Source organism: Xenopus tropicalis, chromosome 1 (genome assembly GCF_000004195.4).
Source record: "Xenopus tropicalis strain Nigerian chromosome 1, UCB_Xtro_10.0, whole genome shotgun sequence".
Taxonomy (NCBI): domain Eukaryota; kingdom Metazoa; phylum Chordata; class Amphibia; order Anura; family Pipidae; genus Xenopus; species Xenopus tropicalis.
In genome coordinates this window covers 152,851,031-152,874,027 of record NC_030677.2, presented here as the reverse complement: position 1 = coordinate 152,874,027, position 22,997 = coordinate 152,851,031, and the positions used below count along the sequence as shown (strand labels likewise).

General features: G+C 43.1%; 2 protein-coding genes across 7 annotated transcripts in view; both read left to right on the top strand.

The window, feature by feature from the left end:
- The window catches only part of cabin1 (calcineurin binding protein 1), an 89,466-nt gene extending 87,226 nt beyond the window's left edge, over window positions 1-2,240 (top strand). For all 5 annotated transcript variants that reach the window (XM_031892348.1, XM_031892340.1, XM_031892341.1 and 2 more), the window contains 2 exons: window positions 1,158-1,372; window positions 1,508-2,240. In XM_031892348.1, the coding sequence (XP_031748208.1) occupies window positions 1,158-1,372; window positions 1,508-1,651 (359 nt within the window). In that variant the 3' untranslated portion in view covers window positions 1,652-2,240. The remainder of the gene's footprint in view (window positions 1-1,157; window positions 1,373-1,507) is intronic.
- Window positions 2,241-10,927: 8,687 nt separating this feature from the next.
- vegt (protein) lies at window positions 10,928-22,327 on the top strand. Of its 2 annotated transcripts, none has more exon segments than NM_203527.1 (9): window positions 10,928-11,009; window positions 17,657-17,804; window positions 18,120-18,222; window positions 18,541-18,705; window positions 18,825-18,971; window positions 19,571-19,641; window positions 19,945-20,033; window positions 20,144-20,318; window positions 20,702-22,327. In NM_203527.1, coding segments are annotated over 9 exon segments (1,368 nt in total). In that variant the 5' UTR covers window positions 10,928-10,933; the 3' UTR covers window positions 21,096-22,327.
- The last annotated feature ends 670 nt before the right edge of the window (window positions 22,328-22,997 follow it).

Genomic DNA, 22,997 nt, shown 5'->3' with positions numbered 1-22,997 from the left:
GCACTAAAAATCTGTCCAGTTTTGTGTTAGTGTTGCAAGACTTGCTACAGATAAACTCAACAAAGTAATCTCTACATTTAATGGCTGCGGTTTCGAAATGTCTAGTGTTCACAAATTTGTCTGGTTTGCATTTGGTCTTTGATAACAGTAGAGTCAGCTTCATTTACTAATAGCCCATGGTGCAATTTGTTACCATATTCCTCTCCCATCAGCACACCTTACTCTAATAATGAAAAAAAAATTAACAGAAGCCAGTAGGATGACGCAATGTATTTGCAGAACACAAGTGCTACCGACTCCTGCAAATAGTGTAGCTTTTCTTTTTTTATATCCCTGCCCACCTCCTTTCTTCCACACTTGAACATTTTGTGGCTTCTACTTGGGGTTAAGTTCAATAACACACGGTGCAAGAAAATGGTCTGTGCGCAACCAGTGCATTTTGTGTTTGTCATTGCCCTATGGGTTTGTAAATCAGTATGGCATCATAGCTGGGATTTTAATGCTGGGAGTAATATTTATACAGTATGTTCATGTCATGTCAGGAAACACTGGCCTCTCTACTTGCAAATCTTTATATGATAAAGATATTATTTTATGTTGCTGTTAAGGTCCCCATACACCATAAGATCCGCTCGTTTGGCGATGTCGTTCTCCCGATATCCCCCACCTACGGGTGGGTGATATCGGGAGAATCCAGGGTAATTCGATCATTTGGCCCTGAGGCCAAACGATCGAATTATAACGGCAGGTATAGGAAAAGCCGGTCCGGGGACCGCATCAACGAGCCGATGCAATCCCCGATCCGACTAGATTTTCTAACCTGCCCGATCGAGATCTGGCCGATTTTAGGCCAAATATCGGTCGGGCAGGCCCGTCGGGAGTGCCCATACACGGGCCGATTAGCTGCCGAATCGACCTTTAGAGACACTTCTGCCACGATGTGAAATGAGAAGCCTGGTGGCAGTAGAATTTGGTGGTATTCTGGGCCTTATCAATCTCTGGATAAATATCACTGGGAAGAAAAGGCATATCCTATCCATTGTAAAAATAGATGTTGTTAATACCATTTGGCTCCCTGTTTTAATGACAGAAATTACATTTTATATATGTGTAGAATTTGCATTCAGTCACATGTCACAATTTCCCTTTGCCATTAGCATGCAGCTCCAAGCCTACAACAGATGCAGGTGTCCAGTCCAGTAAAGGGGACAGTGTACGTAATAAAGCCCGGGTCCCACCCCACGTGCCAAAGCTCTTCATTCCTTCCTCCGCCATTACCAAATTTCCTCCAGAGATCACAGTGACACCCCCAACCCCAACTCTCCTGTCACCGAAGGGAAGCATTTCTGAGGAGACCAAACAGAAACTCAAGGTAAGAAAGCCTGAGTGAATAATAGAAGAATCAGTGGATAGGGTGCGGAATTTGTAGTAAGGAAGGATCAGTTAACCCAGTTGTGTTATGTTGCTTGTGAAAAAGTTTTAAGATTTCCCCTTTCTGTTCTTATAGTCGGTCATCCTGTCTTCTCAATCTGCTGCCAATGTGAAGAAAGAGACTCTGTGCCAGCCAGCCCTCGAAATCCTGGACACTTCAAGCCAGGAGTCATCACTTGAGAGTGACACAGATGAGGATGATGATTATATGGACATTTAAAGACTGCACGGTGCTTGCATTTTACCATCTTGCAACAGAAAAGGCTGCACTCTATGCTTGCATGTTACAGCTCCCGGCATGTGGATTGCTTTGCAGCTGCCCCAGTACAGCCACTGTGTCTTATGTGGACTTTCTCTTTTGTCTGTGGCTGTACAACGAAAGGTCAGAAGCACTCAGAATGTCTTCAGTCTCATTTCATCCAGGGCGTTTCAAATTTGTTAGTTGCAAAAATCCCAACGCACAGACACTCCTGAGACACAGAAGAAGGAATCTGACATAAGAGTTGACTTTGTTTCTATTGCAACCTTGTTTTTTAATGTCCCAGAACAAGATCATTCCTGAATGACCAGGCTTTGGCAGGCTCTTTGCTGTGGATGCACCTGGCTCCTGAGGCTCATGTGGTTCAGCAGGACAGACATGTAACTTGTGCCCATCCCAAAAGGCTTTATAGACTTCTTTAAAGCTATGTTTTTTACAGAATGTGAAGTTTGTAAAATAAAAAAAAAGTTTAAATTGGGGGGAGGAAGTGAAGCAACAATAATATCACAAAGGATTCTACACCAGTTTTCTAATAAAATGGTCATAACAATTTCTTTCTGTTTTTTAAAGAACCACAGTATTTATGGCTGTGCCTCTGAGACATACTGATCTGTTAGTGGAAGTTGTGTCATGTGTCATTTATAACATAAAAGTATGCAAAGGTTTGTATTTTTATTCAACCTGGAGCTTGAAATTCTACCTTTCCAGATAGAGGACACGTATTTCTCTTTCTCTCTGATGGTAACACAAAAAGACTATTTCCAGCACAGATTGCTGGTTCTGATGCTATCTACTGATTGCTTATCTACTCTAAAGCTGGCCATATACGCACCGATAATATCGTACGAAACCTCGTTTTGTACGATATTCGGTGCATGTATGGCAACTCGGTGAGGCGACCAATATCGCAGACTTGCCAACTCGCCAATCGGATGGGTTAAAAGATTTTGATCGGGCGCCATTGAAAGCGCCTGAATAAAATCTGCCTTCAGGGCTGAATCGACAGAAGGAATTGTTTCTACCTCCATTTTTGACGATTCAGCGCTGAATATCAGTGGAGAGTTGGAACGATCTTTTGTGCGAGCGACGGTTGCACGAAAGATCGAAAATCGCCACGTGTGTGGCCAGCTTAAGGAATGAACAGGAACAGCTTGGCAGGCCATTACTGAGTAGGTTGGGATGTTCATGTTGTACCTTCTGTTTATTCTTGGGCCACACCAGGACAAGCAGACATAACAATGCACCCAGCTATAAGTAGCTTAATTTTTATGGAAGGATAATTTAAATTAGTATCTAAGACACTTCAGCTTGCACTGTCAATTTAGACAGGTATTTACTTCTATTTTTATTGGCCTTTGACAGGTATTAGAATTCCTCAAAACACTCTTTGGTTATGGGACACAGATTTGTCTATATATAATGAAGCTGTTTCAATACAAAGGACTCGGCACCAAAAAAATGGAATAATAGTTATGTCTGTGAACAAATGACTTTGCTAGCTAAATGAGATTTTTTTTTTTGGCATGACAGACACAATCGTGTAGTTAAGGTGCCCATACACGTTAAGATCCGCTCACTTGGCGAGGTCGCAAAGCAAGCGGATCTTCTCCCAATATCCCCACCTATGGGTGGGCGATATTGGGCAAATTAAGGTTAATTCGGCCCCAGGGCCAAACGATCAAATTAAAACTACGCCAATGGGCGCAGTCGGTTCTGAGACCACATCGATCAGTCCCCGATCCAACTAAATTTTTTAACCTGCCTGATCGATATCTGGCCGATTTCAGATCAGATGTCAGTCAGGCCCGTCGTTGGTGCCCCTACACGGGCCGATAAGCAGCCGAATCGGTCCAAAGGACCAATATGGGCATCTAGAATCGGCCCGTGTATGGCCAACTTTACATATCATTTTGAGGGACAATATTCACCACTCTTCAACAGAAGTTCAGCAGGTAGGGCTGGTGTTGAACATACTTTTTGCCTATTGTTTTAAGAAATATCCATGATCTCTAAACTAGAACATGAATCAGTTTCACTTCCTCCTGGTTCTGGTGAGCATTGAAGAGCTGATAAAATGAATTACCTGTCCACTGAGAAACTGTCTGATAATGAGCTTCTTAGAGTATTTAACTAAAGGAAGGGAGGGGTTTGTTTGTTCAAAGGTAGATAAAGAACTAGAAAAGTAGTGTTTATATTAGGAGAAGGGGGTGGAAGTTTGATTTAAAAAAATGAAATAGGTGGTTAATAATGGCACTAATTTTACTGTACTCCTCTTTAGCAAAGGTGGTTTCAGGAATATACTGTCCCTCTAAGGCAGTGCTGTCCAACTGGCGGCCCGCGGGCAGCATGCGGCCCTCGACCCCCCTCTTTGTGGCCCCCCACCTGTCTGGCTGCTTTGATGTTTTACCCTTGTGTAAGCTTTAAATGGTATCAGTACTGAGATTAACTGCCCCCCCCCCGAATGGTTCTCACCTCAGATTCAGGCTGTAATCCCCCTATATTGTTTAAACATGTAATCCCCTATACTGTTCACACCTTTTAATCTATGCATTGTTCACCCCTGCAGTGTTCACACCTCAGGCTTGGGCTGTAATCACTCACATTGTTCGTCTGTTCACACCTCAGACATTGTATGTACTGCCTGGCCTATGCTGCCTGTGTGTAGACAGCATAGGGTAGGCAGAGTATGGCACATAGGCAGCATAGGGCAGGGAGGGTATGGCACACGCAGGCAGCATATGGCAGACACAGGCATCATAGGGCAGGCAGAGTATGGCACACACAGGTAGCGTAGGCCAGGCAGAGTGCTGCCTGTGTGTGCCATACTCTTTCTACCCTATGCTGCCTGTGGGAGGTGAACCTGGCAGGGGTTTGTTCTGGGAGTTTGTTAGCAGTTGGAAATAGCCATTAAATGGTCCCTAAGGTGTGTAATTATATGCTGGGGGTTGCTGTGCTATCCACAGGGGAGGAGAAGTCATATGGATTTTAGGGTGTGTCTTAATATGACATAATATAATTATTTCACATATGAATGATGGTTGATATCCCTGCAGTGAGGACCAAGCATTTGGGTTTTTTCTGCACTAACACCATTGTGATAAAATGGGTGTGGTTTGAAGTGGGTGTGGTTTAAAATGGGGAAGTGGTCAAAATTGGCTTCCATTAGCGGCCCTCCACCATGTATGCGCGAGAAATTCCGGCCCTCGGCACCGCAGAAGTTGGACAGCACTGCTCTAAGGCAACATGTATAGTATAGTACCATGAGAAATACTAGGCAGATGCAAAAGGTCTCCTGGGTAACATGAGCAGCTAGCCACGCCCACTGAACAGTTGTCTTTCTGTAATAGTCATTTCCTTAGCTTTGTTGAAGGAGTCCTGGGTGCTATGGTGTGCCTACAAAATCAGCATAATGAGCAGTGTTGGTTGTAGTGCAAATGTCTGGAACCAGAGTGTGGCGTTAACATATGCTCATTTACCTTGCAGTCTGGGCTCTCTGGGGGTCAGTTCTTTGTAGGCAGCTCATGAGTCAGTTCTCCTTGTATAACACACTCTGCGTGTGTGTGTGCACACACGTGTACCCAATATTTAACATGTACAAAGTGAGTAAACGGGCATCCTGGAGTTCTTGACTGGTCGGGAAGCCAGTGCTGCTATGAAAATCCATGCAGGACTATCTGTGATGTGTGTTACACTCTCATGCACAATGTGCCTTATTCCAGGGATCCCCAAACTTTTTGTGCTTGTGAGTTACACTTGGATGTAAAAAATGTTGGTGAGCCACACAAGCATGAAAAATGTTATTTGGGGATGCCAAATAAAGAACTGTGATTGGCTATTTGGCAGCCCCATGTGGACTGCTACCCTGCAGGAGGCTCTGCTTATAAAACTTGCCTCTAATGCTGGCCATACACGGGCAGATCCGCTCGCTTGGCGATGTCGCCAAGCGAGCGGATCTTCACCCAATATCCCCACCTACGGGTGCGCAATATTGGGGAGGCATGTAGGCGTATTGGATCATTTGGCCCTGGGGCCGAATTCTGCACGCGGCAATGGGGCAGTTGGTTAGAAAATCCAGTCGGATCGGGGACCGCATCGGCTCATTGATGCGGTCCCCGATCCAACTGGATTTTCTAACCTGGCCAATCAATATCTGGCCAATTTCAGGCCAGATATCGGTCGGCCAGGCCCCGCGGTTCTGCCCCTACACGGATAAGCTGCCCAAGGGACCGATATCGGAAGCTATAATCGGCCCATGTATGGGGACCTTAAGCCGGAAATGTAAAAATGGGCACATACTTTGAGGCCACTGGGAGCAACATCATAGAGGGTGGTTGGAGGGTGTTGCTTACGAGCCATGGTTGGGGATCACTGCCTTATACTGTCAGGTCGTTTAATAGTATCTCTGTGCATTTGCCCCAGGTGCAATTTTCCTAGAAATATTGGTGTTCATGAACCTGACAACCTTATTGTCCTATACTCTGAACTTTACAAGTCCTGCAAGTTCTATGAAGCTTTTTGCCTTCTTAAACAAGTTTTTGGGGTGGCATTAGGCCAAGTTCAGGCAGAAGTTTAGTGGCTGTACTGGAATTTATACTCACATTTCTGCCAATATTACACTGTGATCAGTGGGATTTGTTTGTGTGGCACAGTGGTGCTAATCGGGCACTGCTCACATTCCATGTGTAGTTGGCCATACACAACAATTATGATCTTTCCTGCAACCACTGGTCACAGGAAAGATCGTTTGTACCCTCCACTGATGTTCAGGGCTGAATTGCAAGCTTGCAATGTATTTTTATTGTTTTCCAAGATAGGTATTTATTTTTATTCATGTAAGAACAACAATGCAGACAGAAGGGATGGCTCAGTAGTTTAAAATTTCCTGCTCAATACTCCGCTGTCAGCTCCTTGAGGCCTTGGACTAGCCGCCTATATAGGTATTCACCTTTAAACCAATATGCTCTTGCAACATTTTCTATGTAGTGGGCTGATAATGTCATACTAGGGGGCTGATTTACTAACCCACGAATCCGAATTGGAAAAATTCCAATTGGAAAACGAACATTTTGCGACTTTTTCGTATTTTTTGCGTTTTTTTCGTTGCCGTTACGACTTTTCGTAAATTGTCGCGACTTTTTTGTAACCATTACGACTTGCGCGAAAAGTCACGACTTTTTTGTAGCCGTTACGATTTGCTCGTATCTTGTCGCAACTTTTTCGTATTGAGCGCTCGTAAGCGGCGGGCGAAACTTTCAGACTTAGCATGATTTTGGAAGCCTCCCATAGGACTCAATGGCACCCTGCAGCTCCAACCCGGCCCAAGGAAAGTCTCCCATAGGGCTCAATGGCACTCTGCAGCTCCAACCTGGCCCAAGGAAAGTCTCCCATAGGGCTCAATGGCACTCTGCAGCTCCAACCCGGCCCAAGGAAAGTCTCCCATAGGGCTCAATGGCACTCTGCAGCTCCAACCTGGCCCAAGGAAAGTCTCCCATAGGGCTCAATGGCACTCTGCAGCTCCAACCTGGCCCAAGGAAAGTCTCCCATAGGACTCAATGGCACTCTGCAGCTCCAACCTGGCCCAAGGAAAGTCTCCCATAGGACTCAATGGCACTCTGCAGCTCCAACCTGGCCCAAGGAAAGTCTCCCATAGGGCTCAATGGCACTCTGCAGCTCCAACCTGGCCCAAGGAAAGTCTCCCATAGGGCTCAATGGCACTCTGCAGCTCCAACCTGGCCCAAGGAAAGTCTCCCATAGGACTCAATGGCACTCTGCAGCTCCAACCTGGCCCAAGGAAAGTCTCCCATAGGGCTCAATGGCACTCTGCAGCTCCAACCTGGCCCAAGGAAAGTCTCCCATAGGGCTCAATGGCACTCTGCAGCTCCAACCTGGCCCAAGGAAAGTCTCCCATAGGGCTCAATGGCACTCTGCAGCTCCAACCTGGCCCAAGGAAAGTCTCCCATAGGGCTCAATGGCACTCTGCAGCTCCAACCTGGCCCAAGGAAAGTCTCCCATAGGGCTCAATGGCACTCTGCAGCTCCAACCTGGCCCAAGGAAAGTCTCCCATAGGGCTCAATGGCACTCTGCAGCTCCAACCTGGCCCAAGGAAAGTCTCCATACTGAAGCTTACAAAAGAAATTCTGGGAATGAATTCCAAACTCTTAAATAAATCCCATTTACATGGGTTTATCCTATAGGCTACAGCTCACCCACTGGGTTTGAAGCTGAAGCCAGGACAATAGCTGATCAAGAGTTTGGAATTCACTCCCAGAATTCCTTTTGTTTGTTTTTGTCTGAATGAGGCAGTCTCCTCAACCTAATTTATTTGTTCATACTGAAGCTTGAATGAATCCGAAACTTTCGTACTCGGCGCGAAAGCTGCGAAAAAGTCGCGACTTTTCGTGCAAGTCGTAGCGCTACGAAAAAGTCGCAACATTTTGCAAAACATTCGTAATAGCTACGAAAAAGTTGTGACAATTTCCGAAAAAATCGCAAAATACCGATCATTATGAAAAAAACGCATTCGGACGCCTTCAGACCGTTCCTGGATTAGTAAATGTGCCCCTCGAGGCCCAGATATATATTAAAATGCTGACTTCTTACAAAAAAAAGTCTGCAGAGCCCTTGAGCAGGCTTGGGGCCATACAAATTTAGACCAGGAGAGCTGTCAATATTTGCCGTGGTCCCAAACATCTTAGCAAGCAGTCTGAATAGCAGATACTGTACCATTGATACTAACAATAGTGAATTTTCTTTCTGGCTGGCAGGTGTAGCAGACCAGGCAAGCAGAAAGCATAATTCATTTCAGATTACAAAGAAGTAGAATAAAAAGGGCAAATACTTTAAAAGACAATGGGAGACCAGTTACAAATTATTTTAGAATACACAATAATTACAGTATATGGGCCCTGGGAGCATGCAATAAAAAGGGGCAGGTTTTATTTCATAAATGGTTACATGGCATCATGTTTTATATAGTGTGACATTTATTTAGGAAAAAAACATTTTTTTAAGCCCTACAGTGACTACCAAATTAGTGTACATTGGCTAATGAGTAGAAATCTGCACAACACTGGTTGCATATCAGCCAGCTTCTCCACACCCCTGGCAAGGTGATCTCCAAATAGGTGAAGTTTACCCCCAAAATAAAAAAGCTGGGGATTGGGACAAATCGGTGTCACACTGGGGTACAACAATTAGTGGCTGGAGAGTATTGGGGTGTTGCCTAAAACCTCCTAAGATTTTGTTTTAAGCTTTGGCAGTTGTGTATGCGCAGTGCGGTTAAACAGCCAGAAGACATCTGTTCCCACATTCATTTTTCTCTGAGACAGCACCGGACTGGAAATACTGGCAAAAGTCAGACTGCCCTAGACCAGTGTTTTATATGAAGCACTTGTGTGACATGTGGGGCCTCTATGTACTTGAAATAAAAAAGCCATTTTGAATCCCCATCCAGACCTGCCAATGTGTTGCTTATGCAATCCTAAAGTGTTTCTTTAGCAATCTCCATACTGGCCATATGCCACCAACCTATAATTAAAAAGGATTTTTAAGTGGTACAGTAATAACTGGGCACCCTCCTAATGCACTGAGCCTGGTCTGGACATCCCCTGAACTCGTAAGCCAGAATGCCCCCAACTACTACCTACATGCTGTACTGTTTGCTTGCTGTATGGCCGTGATCTTGTAAGAAACATGTTGCTCACCAACCCCCTTGATATTGTTCCCAGTGGCCTCAATGCATGTGCCCATTTTTACATTTCTGGCCTGGAAGCAAGTTTTACTCTAAAAAGAGCCTCCTGCAGGCCAGCAGTGCACATGGGGCTACCAAATAGCCAATCAGAGCAATTATTTGGCATCCGCAAAGAACTCTTTTCATGCTTGTGTTGCTCACCAACACTTTTTACCTCTGAGTGTGGTTTATGAGTAAAAAAGGTTGGGGATCCCTGCTGTATGGCTTGTTCAAACTAAGGGCTCTGGCACACGGGGAGATTAGTCGCCCGCGGCAAAACTCCCTGTTCGCAGGCGACTAATCTCCCCGAGTTGCCTACCCCTGCCATCCCACCGGCCACCCAACTCGGGGAGATTAGTCGCCCGTGAACAGGGAGTTTTGCCGCGGGCGACTAATCTCCCCGTGTGCCAGAGCCCTAATACAGGTATGAGATCCCTTATCCGAAAACCCATTATCCAGAAAGTTCCAAATTACGGAAAGGCCATCTCCCATAGACTCCATTATAAGCAAATAATTCTAAGTTTTAAAAATGATTTCCTTTATCTCTGTAATAATAAAACAGTACCTTGTACTTCATCCCAACTAAGATATAATTAATCCTTATTGGAGGCAAAACAAGCCTGTTGGGTTTAATTAATGTTTAAATGTTTTTTTAGCAGACTTAAGTTATGGAGATCCAAATTACAGAACGATCCCTTATCCAGAAAACCCAAGCATTTGGGATAACAGGTCCCATCCCTGTACTGGGTTCTAGGACAGTAGCACACTTTTTATTTTTGTATCTACTTCTTTTTCTTCTCAGTAGAAATTTGATACAGATAAATGTGAGCATTCTGGATAACAGGTCCCATGCCTGTATAGAGGCAGCTAGTTTAGCCAGCTCACTTGCCCATGAGGCAATAGATAGGCCATCATTTGGCTGAAACAATTGCTCTTCCTTAGCTGCGTTGTTATCCAAGATAATGAATAAGAATTTACCCTCAAACCTCAGATTAAACTGCTCCCAGAATACACATTGCTTTTATATGAAAGGGCATTGTGTGGCATTCTCATGTATATTGAGACATACACATGATTAGCACTTCCTGCTCAATCTAGACATAACACATACATAGGTCTTTCAATTAAAGGGTGGGCATTCTGAGGAAACCTGCTCCCCAATTACCTCCTGATGTTTCCCTGAATGAGCCACATGATCACAAATGCAGCCAGTGTGGCTCAGACCTATAGGTAATATTTCATTTTACTATCATGGCAGCTCCCACACAAATAAAGATTTTGAATAATGTGGCTTTTTAAGAGAAACATATACTCATGCATTTTACTACATGGACAGGAAAATGGTGTCCTACATGGTGGGTTTAAAAGCCAGGAGGTGGAATCTGTTTCAATTGTTTCAGGAAAGGCGGCTCCCTCCCATCATCACATTAGCAGGGGAACACCTGCAGCAGAGTTTTTATATGGAGCGCTCACCTGAAGGGGCCCATGTGATAGCCTATAGCTACAGTGCTGCAATGAGAAACTGCTGTCAGGAACACAGGCTCTCTGCTGGGCATCTGGAACCAGAGACTTCCTCGAGCTGTGCGTCAGGTAACACTCACCTGGGTAGGGAGAGAAGAGGCCAGTTTGTAAAGCATTGTTCTCTCTCTAATAGCTCGCTTATGGGCATATATGCCAAGAACCTGCTTGCGCTCAAAGGATTCTCTATGCCTGTGCTAAATCACTGCTGCTAGAGTCCAATTATTGTTTGTACAGACAAAAGTATAAAGTCCCCATTATTATCATTTATCCAGATAAAGTAGGAGGGCCACATTATTGTTTCTATTTCCTGGCAGTATTTTTGAACCCAAACTCTCTCTTCACAATGAGTCACAATATTAGGGTGAGAAACTTTAAGGCTTCCTAAGATCAATTCCACGGATTTCAGAAGGAAGGCCACACAAATCAGGTGATAATACTTCAGTTGTTGTTGTAGAACTACAGCTTCCACCATTGATACCTCCAAAAGCCATTTTTTTCAACAGCTGTAGGGCTAATTTATATACTAACTATACCCTGTGGAGTTGGGGGCCCAGGGCAGATGCCCTCTCTGCCCCACCCTGTGAACTAGACCTGTAGGTTCTGTGTAGGTGGGGTCTCCCATACACCCAGCCGAGAAGGTAAATAATATATGGTGATTAGCAGATGGGCAGTTTTATCTCAGGCAGCAAATGGCTAGGCCCATCATTCACTGAGGGTGAATGATGGGAAATTCCACAGCAGCTGGAGAGCTGAAGGGTGACCAAACCCTGTAGTACAAGGATGTTATTTACTTAACCATGGTAGGACCAATAAGGCCAAATAACCAAGGCTTACCATTAACTTATGCAAGCTTTCACTTGCATAAATCGTTTTATGTTGTTGGAGCATTACAGCATATATTATAAATAGGCTGCTGCCCAATGAGGCTTACAATCTTATGTGGCCAATCACAGTTGCCCATATTGGATGGGACAATCCTATTGCTTTAGAGGCACCTTATTGGCATCATCACATAACCATGAATATGCCTGCTGTTGATGATAAATGCTTCAACTGAGGCAAGCTGTGTGGCACCCTCAGTGTGTATATGCAGAGGTTCTACACAGATTTTCTATTGTATTGATGGGGAAATTAAACCTTGCATATGTTATGATTATGCTATGGAATGGTAGGTGGGCTATTGTGGAGCCATATATCTTTAGTGATCTTTAAATTTATTTCCCAGGATGAAATGCCATTACAGACAAGGCCAACAGTAAAAAAGATGCCCTTCAGAAATGTGCTCCCGCGTGTGAAAGCCATTAATAAAGCTAAACAGGCCTCTGCCCTGGCAAATCACACAGCTACTTAGTCTGATGTTTTGTCATATTACAATGTGGCTTTTCCCTGGCCCTCAGGAAACTGATTTCTTGGCAGCTTTATTCCACCCTAATCAATAGTCATTGTGTCCCACAAGGATGTTGAGAGAGGTGTTAAAGTAGTTGAGCTGTGCCTTAGCTTTTCTCCCAAGCTTCATGGCTCCCCCAGCTCCCATCACCTGCTTGTGGATTGATGGCTGCTAAATATCAGACAGAAGCTTCATTAACACATAAAACTCACATCAGACGTAGGCTAATCCTCTAAATCCTAAGTGCCACTGCTGTAAAGTGTTAACCCTTTACTCCATTAAATGCACACTAGGCTCATTTAATATTAGACAAGGATGGCGGGCAAGCTGGGACTGGCAACCTGTAAAGGTGGACATACACTATAATATCCGCTTGTTTGGCAAGGTTGCCAAATGAGCAGATGTTTCTATCAATATGCCCACCTAAGGTAGGTGATATCAGAGTAATCAGATTGTTTGGCCCCTGGGGTCAAATTAAAATGACAGGAATAGAATCCATTGGAGCAAGGACCACATCAAAAAGCCAAAGCGGCCCCCGTTCCAACAGAAAAATAAAAAATGCCCGATGGACACATGGACGATTTTTGCCCAACTGTCCGTCAGGCAGGTCTGTTGGGGGTCCCCGTACACTGCCAGATAAACTGCCAATTTGGTCTGAAGGACCCACATCGGCAGCTTACATTTGCCTATGTAGCCACCTTAACATGCCATAGACAGTCACTGTTTATTGGGCCTGTGGGGGGCTGTTTAGGTATTGAAAATGCCAGGACCTCTTTTGAATCTAGAATATACATAGTCATTGTTAGGTGATGGATGTAGCCCGGGACATAGCCTCAACGCTGCATGCTAGGACATGCCCTCTATACACAGATTTTACATAGTGCTCACTTTAGCTGGTCCTGATATGTTAGGAATATTATTGGTCATGTGAAATCTGTACCTTAGAATAGCCCTTTCCCATATCTATGTTAGATGCTAAGTGCAGCATCTTGGTGATGATATAGCAACGATTATATCTCACCTTAACTCCAGCCGCAGTTAGCCTCTATTGTGTTCCAAACAGTTGTGTATTAGAATAAGGGTAGTTTGGAATCTAACGCCACAAGCAACTAAATTGTGACCTTGCCTACGTGTGTTCACCCAAAAGATTTGCTGTCCTAATATTCATATTGTGAGTGATTTTAAACAGGCATCAGGGACTGCTCTTTTTTCTACACATCTATATTGGCCATTTAGTAAGTGTGCAACCGATGAGGGTTTAGGAAGGCTCCTATTTTGGATATCCGGGAGCGAAAGTCTAAATGTGTGCACATGGCCTGTGCTAACTTGATACAAGCTACAAGAGTGTGTGTGTGTGTGTGTTTGTGTGTGAAAAGAGGCCAATGATTTCTGTGCTTGCTATTGGTCTGCATGATACAGAAATCCCATAAATAGCTTTTTATATCTGTTATACAAGTTCTATACTCACTAATTTTAATTTAATCAGATGTCATATCCTGATAGGGTTTATACAGCAGGCAATAATAGTAGTAAGAAATAATAGAAGTAAGAAATTTACATTCACTTTACCCCAGCCCACTTTTGTAGATTATCTAATTTCAGAATGCTGTTTGATGCCTCTTATATGTCAGAAGGAATAAGAAATGAAAAAGCCTCCATTTTACTCTGCTTTTACCCCTTTTGTTTTCTTTTTATGGCACATCAGAATCTGCGTCTTTTTAAAAACCATTGGGAATTGCATTCAATATAAATATCTCCCCCGTGAGAGGCCTTACAAAAACGAGCATGCACTGAGCGGTATTCCAGTACTTTGTGCCATCGTAAAGCTGTCCCCTGCAATATTCTCATCAATTAATGTTGGACTGAGCCTTTCCACTGCTTCCATTACCAAGTGTTAAAAGCAAAGTGCCAATTGTCTTAAAGTCTTAATAATGTACCCAAGGGGAAAAGTACAATTAACTGCAAAACCTATAGTGTTGGCTGTACATTCAATCTTATTGCAGGCTTGCCATGGCTTTGCATAAAAAGATACATGTATGTGTGCACACATCATGTGTATTATATTGTAGGTTTATTTTAATTAAAAAAAATGTGTATGTTTTAGTTTGGATATAGTTGAATTTGTGTAACAAAATGAATATACATACATAATTACTAAGATGAGATGAAATACCATATAAGTACAGTCATTTATTGGGTTTTTTTTTTGTTCTCAAAACCACAATGAAGTAAAATTATAGGGCAGGTAACCACGAACAACTGGCAAAATATTGTATCCTTTTAAAAGCCAACTAGCTAAACACACAAAACATCATGTAGTGTCTGTGGCCACAGGGCAGATGCAACCTCAATGGCTGTATGTGTATTTAGCTACAGTATCTAGTTCTATTGTCTTGTTCTGTCTGTCCTGCTATGGCCAAATGTGCTGCTCTTGTGGATTTAGACACCGAGCTACTAGTGTATGTGAGCTTGACAATAGTGGTCTGACTGGGTTGGGACACAGCACCAATTAGGGGCATTAGGAGTTGAAAGGAGCAGAGAGATTGAAGTTCCCGGATCACTTTGCATTTGACTCTGGCCATGTTCATAGCCTGGGGGGGTTCAATAAGACTCCTTGCTGTGTGTGTGAATGCTAAGTAAGACTCAAGGATGCTTCAGTTCCTGCTTCAGTGAGGGACAGAGGAACTTAGTCAATTAACAAAACTACACCTTGTGTCTAGACCCTGCAATACACAAATAACATTCCCATAACCAGCCCTATAACAATATTCTGTTTGAGCCTCCCCTTATCAAGTAATATTATGAAACTGAAGCTCCAGTATTGGGTCCAGTCACAGTGTTCCTAGTTTCCACTACACATAAACAGCATTTTTTTTTATAAAATGAATCCTATGTGGAAAAAGTGAGCCATTCAATATAATTCTGGAATTTGTGGCTTTCCTGTCTTTTCTAGACTTGGTTCATGTTTAGGCGATGGGCACATGGAGCATTTCCTCCACTTTTTTTTTTTCTGCAGGCTGAGAAGCAGATCTGCTACCTTATACAACTTAGCTACCTTATACAACTTAGCTACCTTATGCAGCTGAGCCAACCTCCACTCTGTGTGCCTGTACTCAAGCTGAAGCTGTACTTTTCAGTGCAGGTACATGGAGCTGCATAAGGGAGGAGATCTTTAGGATGCAGAAGAAACAAAGGCTGGGAGAAGCAGAGAAAACGCTCCATGTGCTCAAGGTCTTAGGGTTATAAATTGGTTACCAACTGTATTTCTATAAGCAGTTCTGTGGGGACTGGATTTGCTTTCAAATTGCAACTGAAATTACAGATGACCACATAAGAAATGACCCAATCTCAGTCCAATTAAGGTATATTTAGTTCTCCTACTGTGTATGTCAGAGGAGTAGATTCTTTAGGCTTAGTTTTCCTTTAAATGTGTGGTAAAAAAAAGACTAATCTGGATGCAAATATACATTTTGGATATATGTTTCAGCCCCAGTTTAGTTTCTGGTACATTCCTGTAGTTCATGGTTATGCTTAGGGGTCTTTCAGATATTTCTGGCCTAGGATGGGCAATCTGGCCTGGATGGGCAATCTGAAAACTATAATACCTGAGGGGCTGCTGTAGAGTGATGCTTTATATTGGGTCTGTGGGGGCACTGGGGGGAGATTATTCGTATAATGCATGCTATTTTAAATTTCAGTCCAGACATGGCCATAATACAACACTTGCAGTACCAATGACTTTTGCTGCAGTTCTGCACACAGATTTGCGCTACGGTGCAGGTGGTCTCCAGTGGATTTCTTTAAAGTTAATGGGATGGATGTGTCTGCCTTGTCCCAAAGGTTTGCAGATTGCTTCCTCTAATGATGGAAAGATGATGTATTTGTAAGAAACCACCACTGCAATAGTTAATCCAACCCCAGTAAAACATTTGCTTAAAAAAAAGAACCATGCTAAACTGAGTAGCAGATTTCGAAAGGACAGATTCTTGCATTTTGTTTTCCTCTAAAAAATCAAAATGCCAAGTTTGTGAACCATACAGTATATTCTTGCCCATATTATCATGTGTCAGAACCTTTCATTAGGTTTCTCCCGGTACCATTCACTGAATGCCATTTCCCCTTTACTTCCACTTACTCTGATCTGCAGGGGAAAGTACTAATGAAGGAGAACCAGAGTCTTGCTCTGCTGCCTGGTGTTGTGAATTAGCAGGTCAATTCAATGGGCAGTAAGATGTCTCTCAATAAAGAACTTAATATATAATCTATACTATATAGAATTAAAAAGTTGTGATGGTATAAACATCCTCTGCCCTACACTATTCTCCTTCACTGTTCTACACAGTTAAGCTGGAGTCAGTCTGGCATAAAATCTTTAGTTCATATGCCCCTGCCTAGCACTACCTGACTGATGGAGCTACAATCCCTGGTGGCAGTGTGTTGATGGATTGGAGTCTACATCTAACATGACCATTGGCCTTAGGGACACTGCTACTGTACATGTGGGCACAATGGGATAACAGCTTTCCAAAGCCAACCCTGGCCTTAGTGCCAGGTGACATTGGGCAGCCATGGGACAGGGTGCCATAGTTTGTTTTGCAGTGAGTTATCACTAAATCAAGGACATTTCCCCTGCAGGGTTTCCTGTGTATCAGGCCCATGCTAATCACTAGCCAGCCTGCCCCTGCCATTAAACAGGATCCTTCCTCTTTGTGTCAATAGACATCAAAGGCCTGAGTGGGACATCAGCGTGAGTAGGAGGGGGCGTGGCCCACACTCCTCCCCTCCGCCTTAAATAGCGCTGGCCGAGGGCAGTGCGAGTAGAAGTGAGGTGGATTAGCTGTGAGGAACATGCACTCTCTGCCGGGTAAGGAGTTCGCTGTTTGTAGGGGAAACGGGGGTTGAAGGACTGGCAGCTCAGTGCACATTACATGGTGCCAGGGCATGGTTAAGCAGGCTTGTAGCTGCGGCACGGTATTGCCTGTTAATTGGAATTGTATATAATTTAGTGTGGAGGTACAGAGAAAAATCTGTGCTCTGAAATAGCAGCATATCCAGGGGGGCAATGGGGAACCCCCCCCCCCCCCATCCTTCGATAGCAGCTGGAATACTAGGGATACTTTTGTAACATGTAAGGGGCTGCAGAGCCAAAACCCTTTACTGTTTTTTTTTTTTTTTTGTGATTTAACCAAATTCTCCTATGGTAAATACAATACACATACTGGCCAGGTAAAGATTTTCAAGGACCCAGTGTTCCCCAAGGCAACTCCATGCCTAATGTTGGTCTGCAGGGGCTCAATAATAACTGTCCTCTCTCCTCCCTCCCCGCTAGATGTAAAGTCTTCCCCAGATATGGACAGCGTCTCCAGCCAAGACTCGCTCTACTTGCCCAACTCTGTTGGTGCCTCCCTGGAAGACCAAGATCTCTGGGCACAGTTCCACCAGGAGGGGACCGAGATGATCATCACCAAATCTGGAAGGTAAGTGACTTTAGGGAGGATGATTTTCAGCAGCCATACTATGTGGCAGAGTTTGTATACAGACTGACTGGATAATGGCCCTTGTTTTATACACACACTTGCATAATTATTACTTATAAAGAAGAATTAGGAGTAATTTATTCATTTGAACACTACATCACAAGGACCTTTAGTTTGCCATATTTATAGTTTAGAAATATCTAGGTAGGGTTATTAGAAATCAGTTCATGTAAGTTGTATTTTGGCACTTATTTTGAGCTGGAGTGCCCCATTACATTGCTGCTCGTCTAAATAACCCTCTCTCTCCTTCCACAGGAGGATGTTTCCTCAGTGTAAGATTCGGCTTTTTGGTCTTCATCCTTATGCCAAGTACATGCTGCTGGTGGACTTTGTTCCGCTGGACAACTTCAGGTATAAGGTAAGCTTCTCATATGTGCAGGGTCTAATTACCAAAATATTTATCCAATTACATCTGACCATACTAAAGAGTCTTAGTGCTTCAAATGAGATTAACACTTAATTGTTTAATTTGGATAGGCTTCTGTGCTAAAGGTTACCGGGTTTTGCTTCTCAAAACATAGAAAGTAAAAATGTGTGAGGTGTATTACTTGATGGATATTTTAATTTGTATTTCGGAGAACCATGATGACTGCTCAAATGAAGTTGCATAATAGTGTGGTATCAGCTATCCCAGTCTTCACTAGGCACTGACCGTTTCCCCCCTTTTTTTCTCTAGTGGAATAAGAACCAGTGGGAAGCGGCAGGCAAAGCAGAACCTCACCCACCCTGCAGGACTTATGTCCACCCTGACTCACCTGCCCCTGGTGCTCACTGGATGAAGGATGCAATCTGTTTCCAGAAGCTCAAACTCACCAACAACACACTGGATCAACAAGGCCATGTAAGTGTGTGAAGAAGGCCTATGGATGCGTGCCAAAATGTTTTGTGTTTTTTTTTCATAATTGTACAGCATTTGGAACTCTCTTTTAAAATATCTTTTTCCTTCCTCCTCCTTACTAGATTATCTTGCATTCAATGCATCGCTACAAGCCCAGGTTTCATGTAGTTCAGTCTGATGACATGTACAATTCTCCGTGGGGATTGGTGCAAGTGTTCAGCTTCCCAGAGACAGAGTTCACTGCAGTGACGGCATACCAGAATGAAAAGGTACAGTGGGTCAATCTGCTCAATCTGCCATACTAGATTTAGGGGCTGATTTACTAATCCACAAATCCGAATCCGAATGAGAAAAATTCGGATTGGAAAACGAACATTTTGCGACTTTTTCGTACTTTTTGCGATTTTTTTCGTCGGCGTTACGACTTTTCCGTAAATTGTCACAACTTTTTCGTAACCGTTACGACTTGCACGAATTGTCGCGACTTTTTTATAGCCATTACAAATTTTGTGAATTGTCGCGACTTTTTCATTGCCATTATGACTTTCGTGAATTGTCGCAACTTTTTCATTGCCATTATGACTTTCGTGTATTGTCGCGACTTTTTCATAGCCATTACGACTTTCGCGAATTGTTGCAACTTTCGTATTGAGAGCTCGAAAAAGTTGCGACAATTCGCGAAAAAGTCGCAAAGTACCAATCATTACGAAAAAACGCATTCGGACGCTTTTCGGACGTTCGTGGATTAGTAAATGTGCCCCTTAGTGTTAGGATAATACTCATGACAAGTCCCAGAGCGCTTCCTAATAAATACCTTTAGAATATCTAAGAACAGTCACTCACTCTATTTTTTCTTTCGTTAATGCAGATTACTAAACTGAAAATTAATCACAATCCATTTGCTAAAGGATTCCGGGAGCAGGAAAGGAGTCACAAGAGGTAGGTTCAGTGCTTGAGATTTTTGCTGCTTGGTCATTAATGGTTAGACACTATTGTTCCTTGGCATGGACACATGGTATAAAGTTAAGGTAATGGTGTTGTCTGTGGTGCACTAACAACACTAGGTGCCCATAAAACAGATGTATAATCTAATGCTTCCAGCTTTTGCCTTAATTTTTTTTGCTGTTCAGACCGCAAAATGTTTTTGAGGGGTTGGTTATGACAGTTGTAGTTCCATCGCTAGGGTTTGCAGGTTGGACATTGTTTTTGTTTTTTAAAGCAGTGTTGTATTTCTCCTTCCAGGGATGATGTTTTAAAGACTCTACAACAAAGTCCAAGTAAAAGGCAGAAGAGAAAGAAGTGGGAGGACAGTCCTGAGGCTGAAATTTCAGGTATGTCTGCCATCTAAACAGTAGAGCCACCATTGGGCATCCTTTACCCAAGCCCTTGTCTCCTCTATTTTATCCTGTTAATGTAAGCTTGCAAATGTTCTGTATTTTAGATTTCCCCAAGGCTACACGTGTGAAGGAGGAATCCATTATGGACCCAGCTGGGGTTTACCAGAACTGGGTTTCAGATCATGAGGCTAACCAAGGTTTGACACCTCACTCCCCTGAGTCTGATGGTGCAAATCAGGAGCAGCAGGTCCCCTCGTCTTCCTCGAACTTCTATAACAGGTGAGTTCTTTGAGGGAAGGAGTAGGATTAATATTGGTAAGAACTGATCTTCCAAGGGCTGTATTACTAGGGTACCCTTGAATAACCTGTGTGGGAAGTGCAAAACTTGAGAAGGGAAAACCTGTTCTTTCCAGCTACTGCAGGACTGCTATTCCTATCATTAATTTGTCAGTTGAATGCTGCTGTTCTGTGTGTGTTACCTATTCATGCACCATGGCTGCTGTTAATGCTACATATATAGGAGGCAAGCTTGAGTTTTACTGAATGTATAAAGGGCAGTAGCAGCAAATGTTCAACCCTTAAAATACAAGTTATTTGCCAGTGCATTTACAAATTTCCTATCTGATGCTAATGTGTGGTCTTATATTGTATGTGTTTTTTAGGAACCCTTATCGAAGGAGTTCCCAACATCTTTCCTCCCCATATGATTTGGGAGAGCCCTCTAGCAGACGTCTTACCCCTGATGTTGCTACAGTACCGGATTCAGATCCAGATTCTTTAGCGGTGCTTCATGTCATTCCAACACAGAATTCCACTCAGGACCGCACATGTGGCGTGAACTTTTCTATGGAAGCCCAAATGAAACAGCCCCTCCGGGGTGCCATGTACAGCCCTTATGGAGCAGAGCAGTGGATGGTTCCAGCTCAAGGTCAATATCGGCCCATGGGCTATACTGCATACCCAACAGACTTAAGCACACAAGGAGCAGTAGCTCACCCACATAGTGGAATGTCAGACTGGAGCCAATACTCTCTCTTTCCATACAGCTGTTGGTAAATGGGTTAAGAGAAAGGTGTATTCACAGTCCTTACCTGTCCATGCTGATACCTCAGTCCTGATTTCATGATGTGGGGGTGGGGGAACGGGGCTGAGTGGTTCTGCATCTCTGAGGCTTCAGGACCTCTTTAAAAACCCTGTGTTGTGATGGTTGCATGATGCAGTTTGGTTACATTGTTTGTTGGACTAAAGTGTCACTTTATTAGCACAAACAGTAGGGTGCCCCCCTGTGCTTGTGATCAGGGGAATCTCTACCTGTACTTGAACAAAATGTATTTATTTTAAAGATTAGCAAGGAAATGTGAAAAGCAGGGAAAGTGTGTGCTAACGCAGATCTCCAGAAGAGAACCCAGAAAAGAAGTTATGGATTTATAGAACAAAATAAGACTGTATTCAGAAGCAGTTTGGGGTATAGTTCTGTGCCTCCATTCTTTTAATGACCCCAATTATTGCCTTTCACTGAATTATACATTGATCTGTTTTGGTTTGTATTTTTTTTTTTTTTCTTAAACTCTAATTTTGATTGCAGTTTTGCACCTTACATTTTCCAGGGTGGTGGTTTGCAGCACTGTGACTGTGTACAGCTGGTGTTTGTGCTTTTCTGCACTGCTCGGGAAATGTGTGTGTATTTGGGATGTGTACTTGGGATGTGTTTGTGTTCACCAAGGATTGTACTGCTTACTAGGAAACTAACGCTGTGCCATATACACAGAGATAGGTGAGATTTGGTGTTCCATCTACAGCAAAGCTACAGCTTCCCGGATTGCCCCAGCTGAGAGCGGTACTTCTGCAATAGCTAGAGCGCCAAAGGCTGCCTAACTCTGCATATTCACATTAGCATAACCACTGGCATTAATTGGGTTAATTAACACTTAAACTGGAGAAGATTTGTGACATATTTTATTCCTTGCAGTCTATGGTTGAGTAAATAACATGGGATGGTTCCCTCTTTGTTCTACAGAGTCAATAGCAATTCAGCAGTTAAAGGGTTTGTGTGGCTGCTTGTAAAGTCTGGTTTTGTGGGTGGGGGTACAGGCAGAACAGTATGTATTCTGTATAGAACACATCTGTAAATAGATTTTATTTAAGAAATGTTTTGGTTTTTTTTTTACAATGAAATGTGTTTTAACGTGACTTTTATTTAATGGAATGAACTGAGGAAGGATAATGAAAGTTCCATTTTTGTCTCCATCTGGTTGTACACCTTCAATAAATGTCCTCCTTATTCCAAATCTGTGTTGTGTGTTCAGTATTCCAAATGCAATTATAGCACTGGGGCCCTTGGTGGCCTCAGCCCATTTATTATAAAGGATAAATGGAAGTTGCTCTAATATCTAAGGTGTACCTTCCCTTGATAATAAGAAAAAAAAAAAAACAATCGAGTTTGCCCCTGAGAGTCTCTATTACAATAAAACTATAAATGCTAAAGATCTAAAACAACTCAGCTTGAGGCTTTAGCCTTTTGTAACCAGTCAATCTTGTTTAATACCCTTAATATATTAGATACAAAGGAGTGGATTTATCAAAATGTGAGATTAGAGCTCACCACAGAAAAAAATCACTCACTTTCTATTAATTTTAGAAGTGTTATTTATCGAATAGTGAGTTATTAACTTTCACCCATTGATCAATACACTTCTAAAACTCCCATAGGGATGAATAGAAAGTGATTGATTTTTGTTTTGTGGTAAGCTCTAGTTTCACATTTTGATAAATCTACTCTTAAGTGTACTCTTACTGGGTAAGAAGGCCGTACCCCTTTATCTGTGGAACTCTCATCTATCCTTGATGGTTTGGTAGAGTGGGTGGAAAACAACCAACACTGTCATATCGTGTAATTTCAGCCAGAAGGTGTTACCTTTTCCCAAGTCACTGGACACAAGCCTGCATTTATAACTATAA

Bases quoted from the DNA above. Each gene is read 5' to 3' on its own strand.
- vegt (XM_012958010.2), top strand. The intron at 18,223-18,540 runs GTAAGCTTCTCA...TTTTTTCTCTAG, and splicing joins TGGACAACTTCAGGTATAAG to TGGAATAAGAACCAGTGGGA. The intron at 19,642-19,944 runs GTAGGTTCAGTG...TTCTCCTTCCAG, and splicing joins CAGGAAAGGAGTCACAAGAG to GGATGATGTTTTAAAGACTC.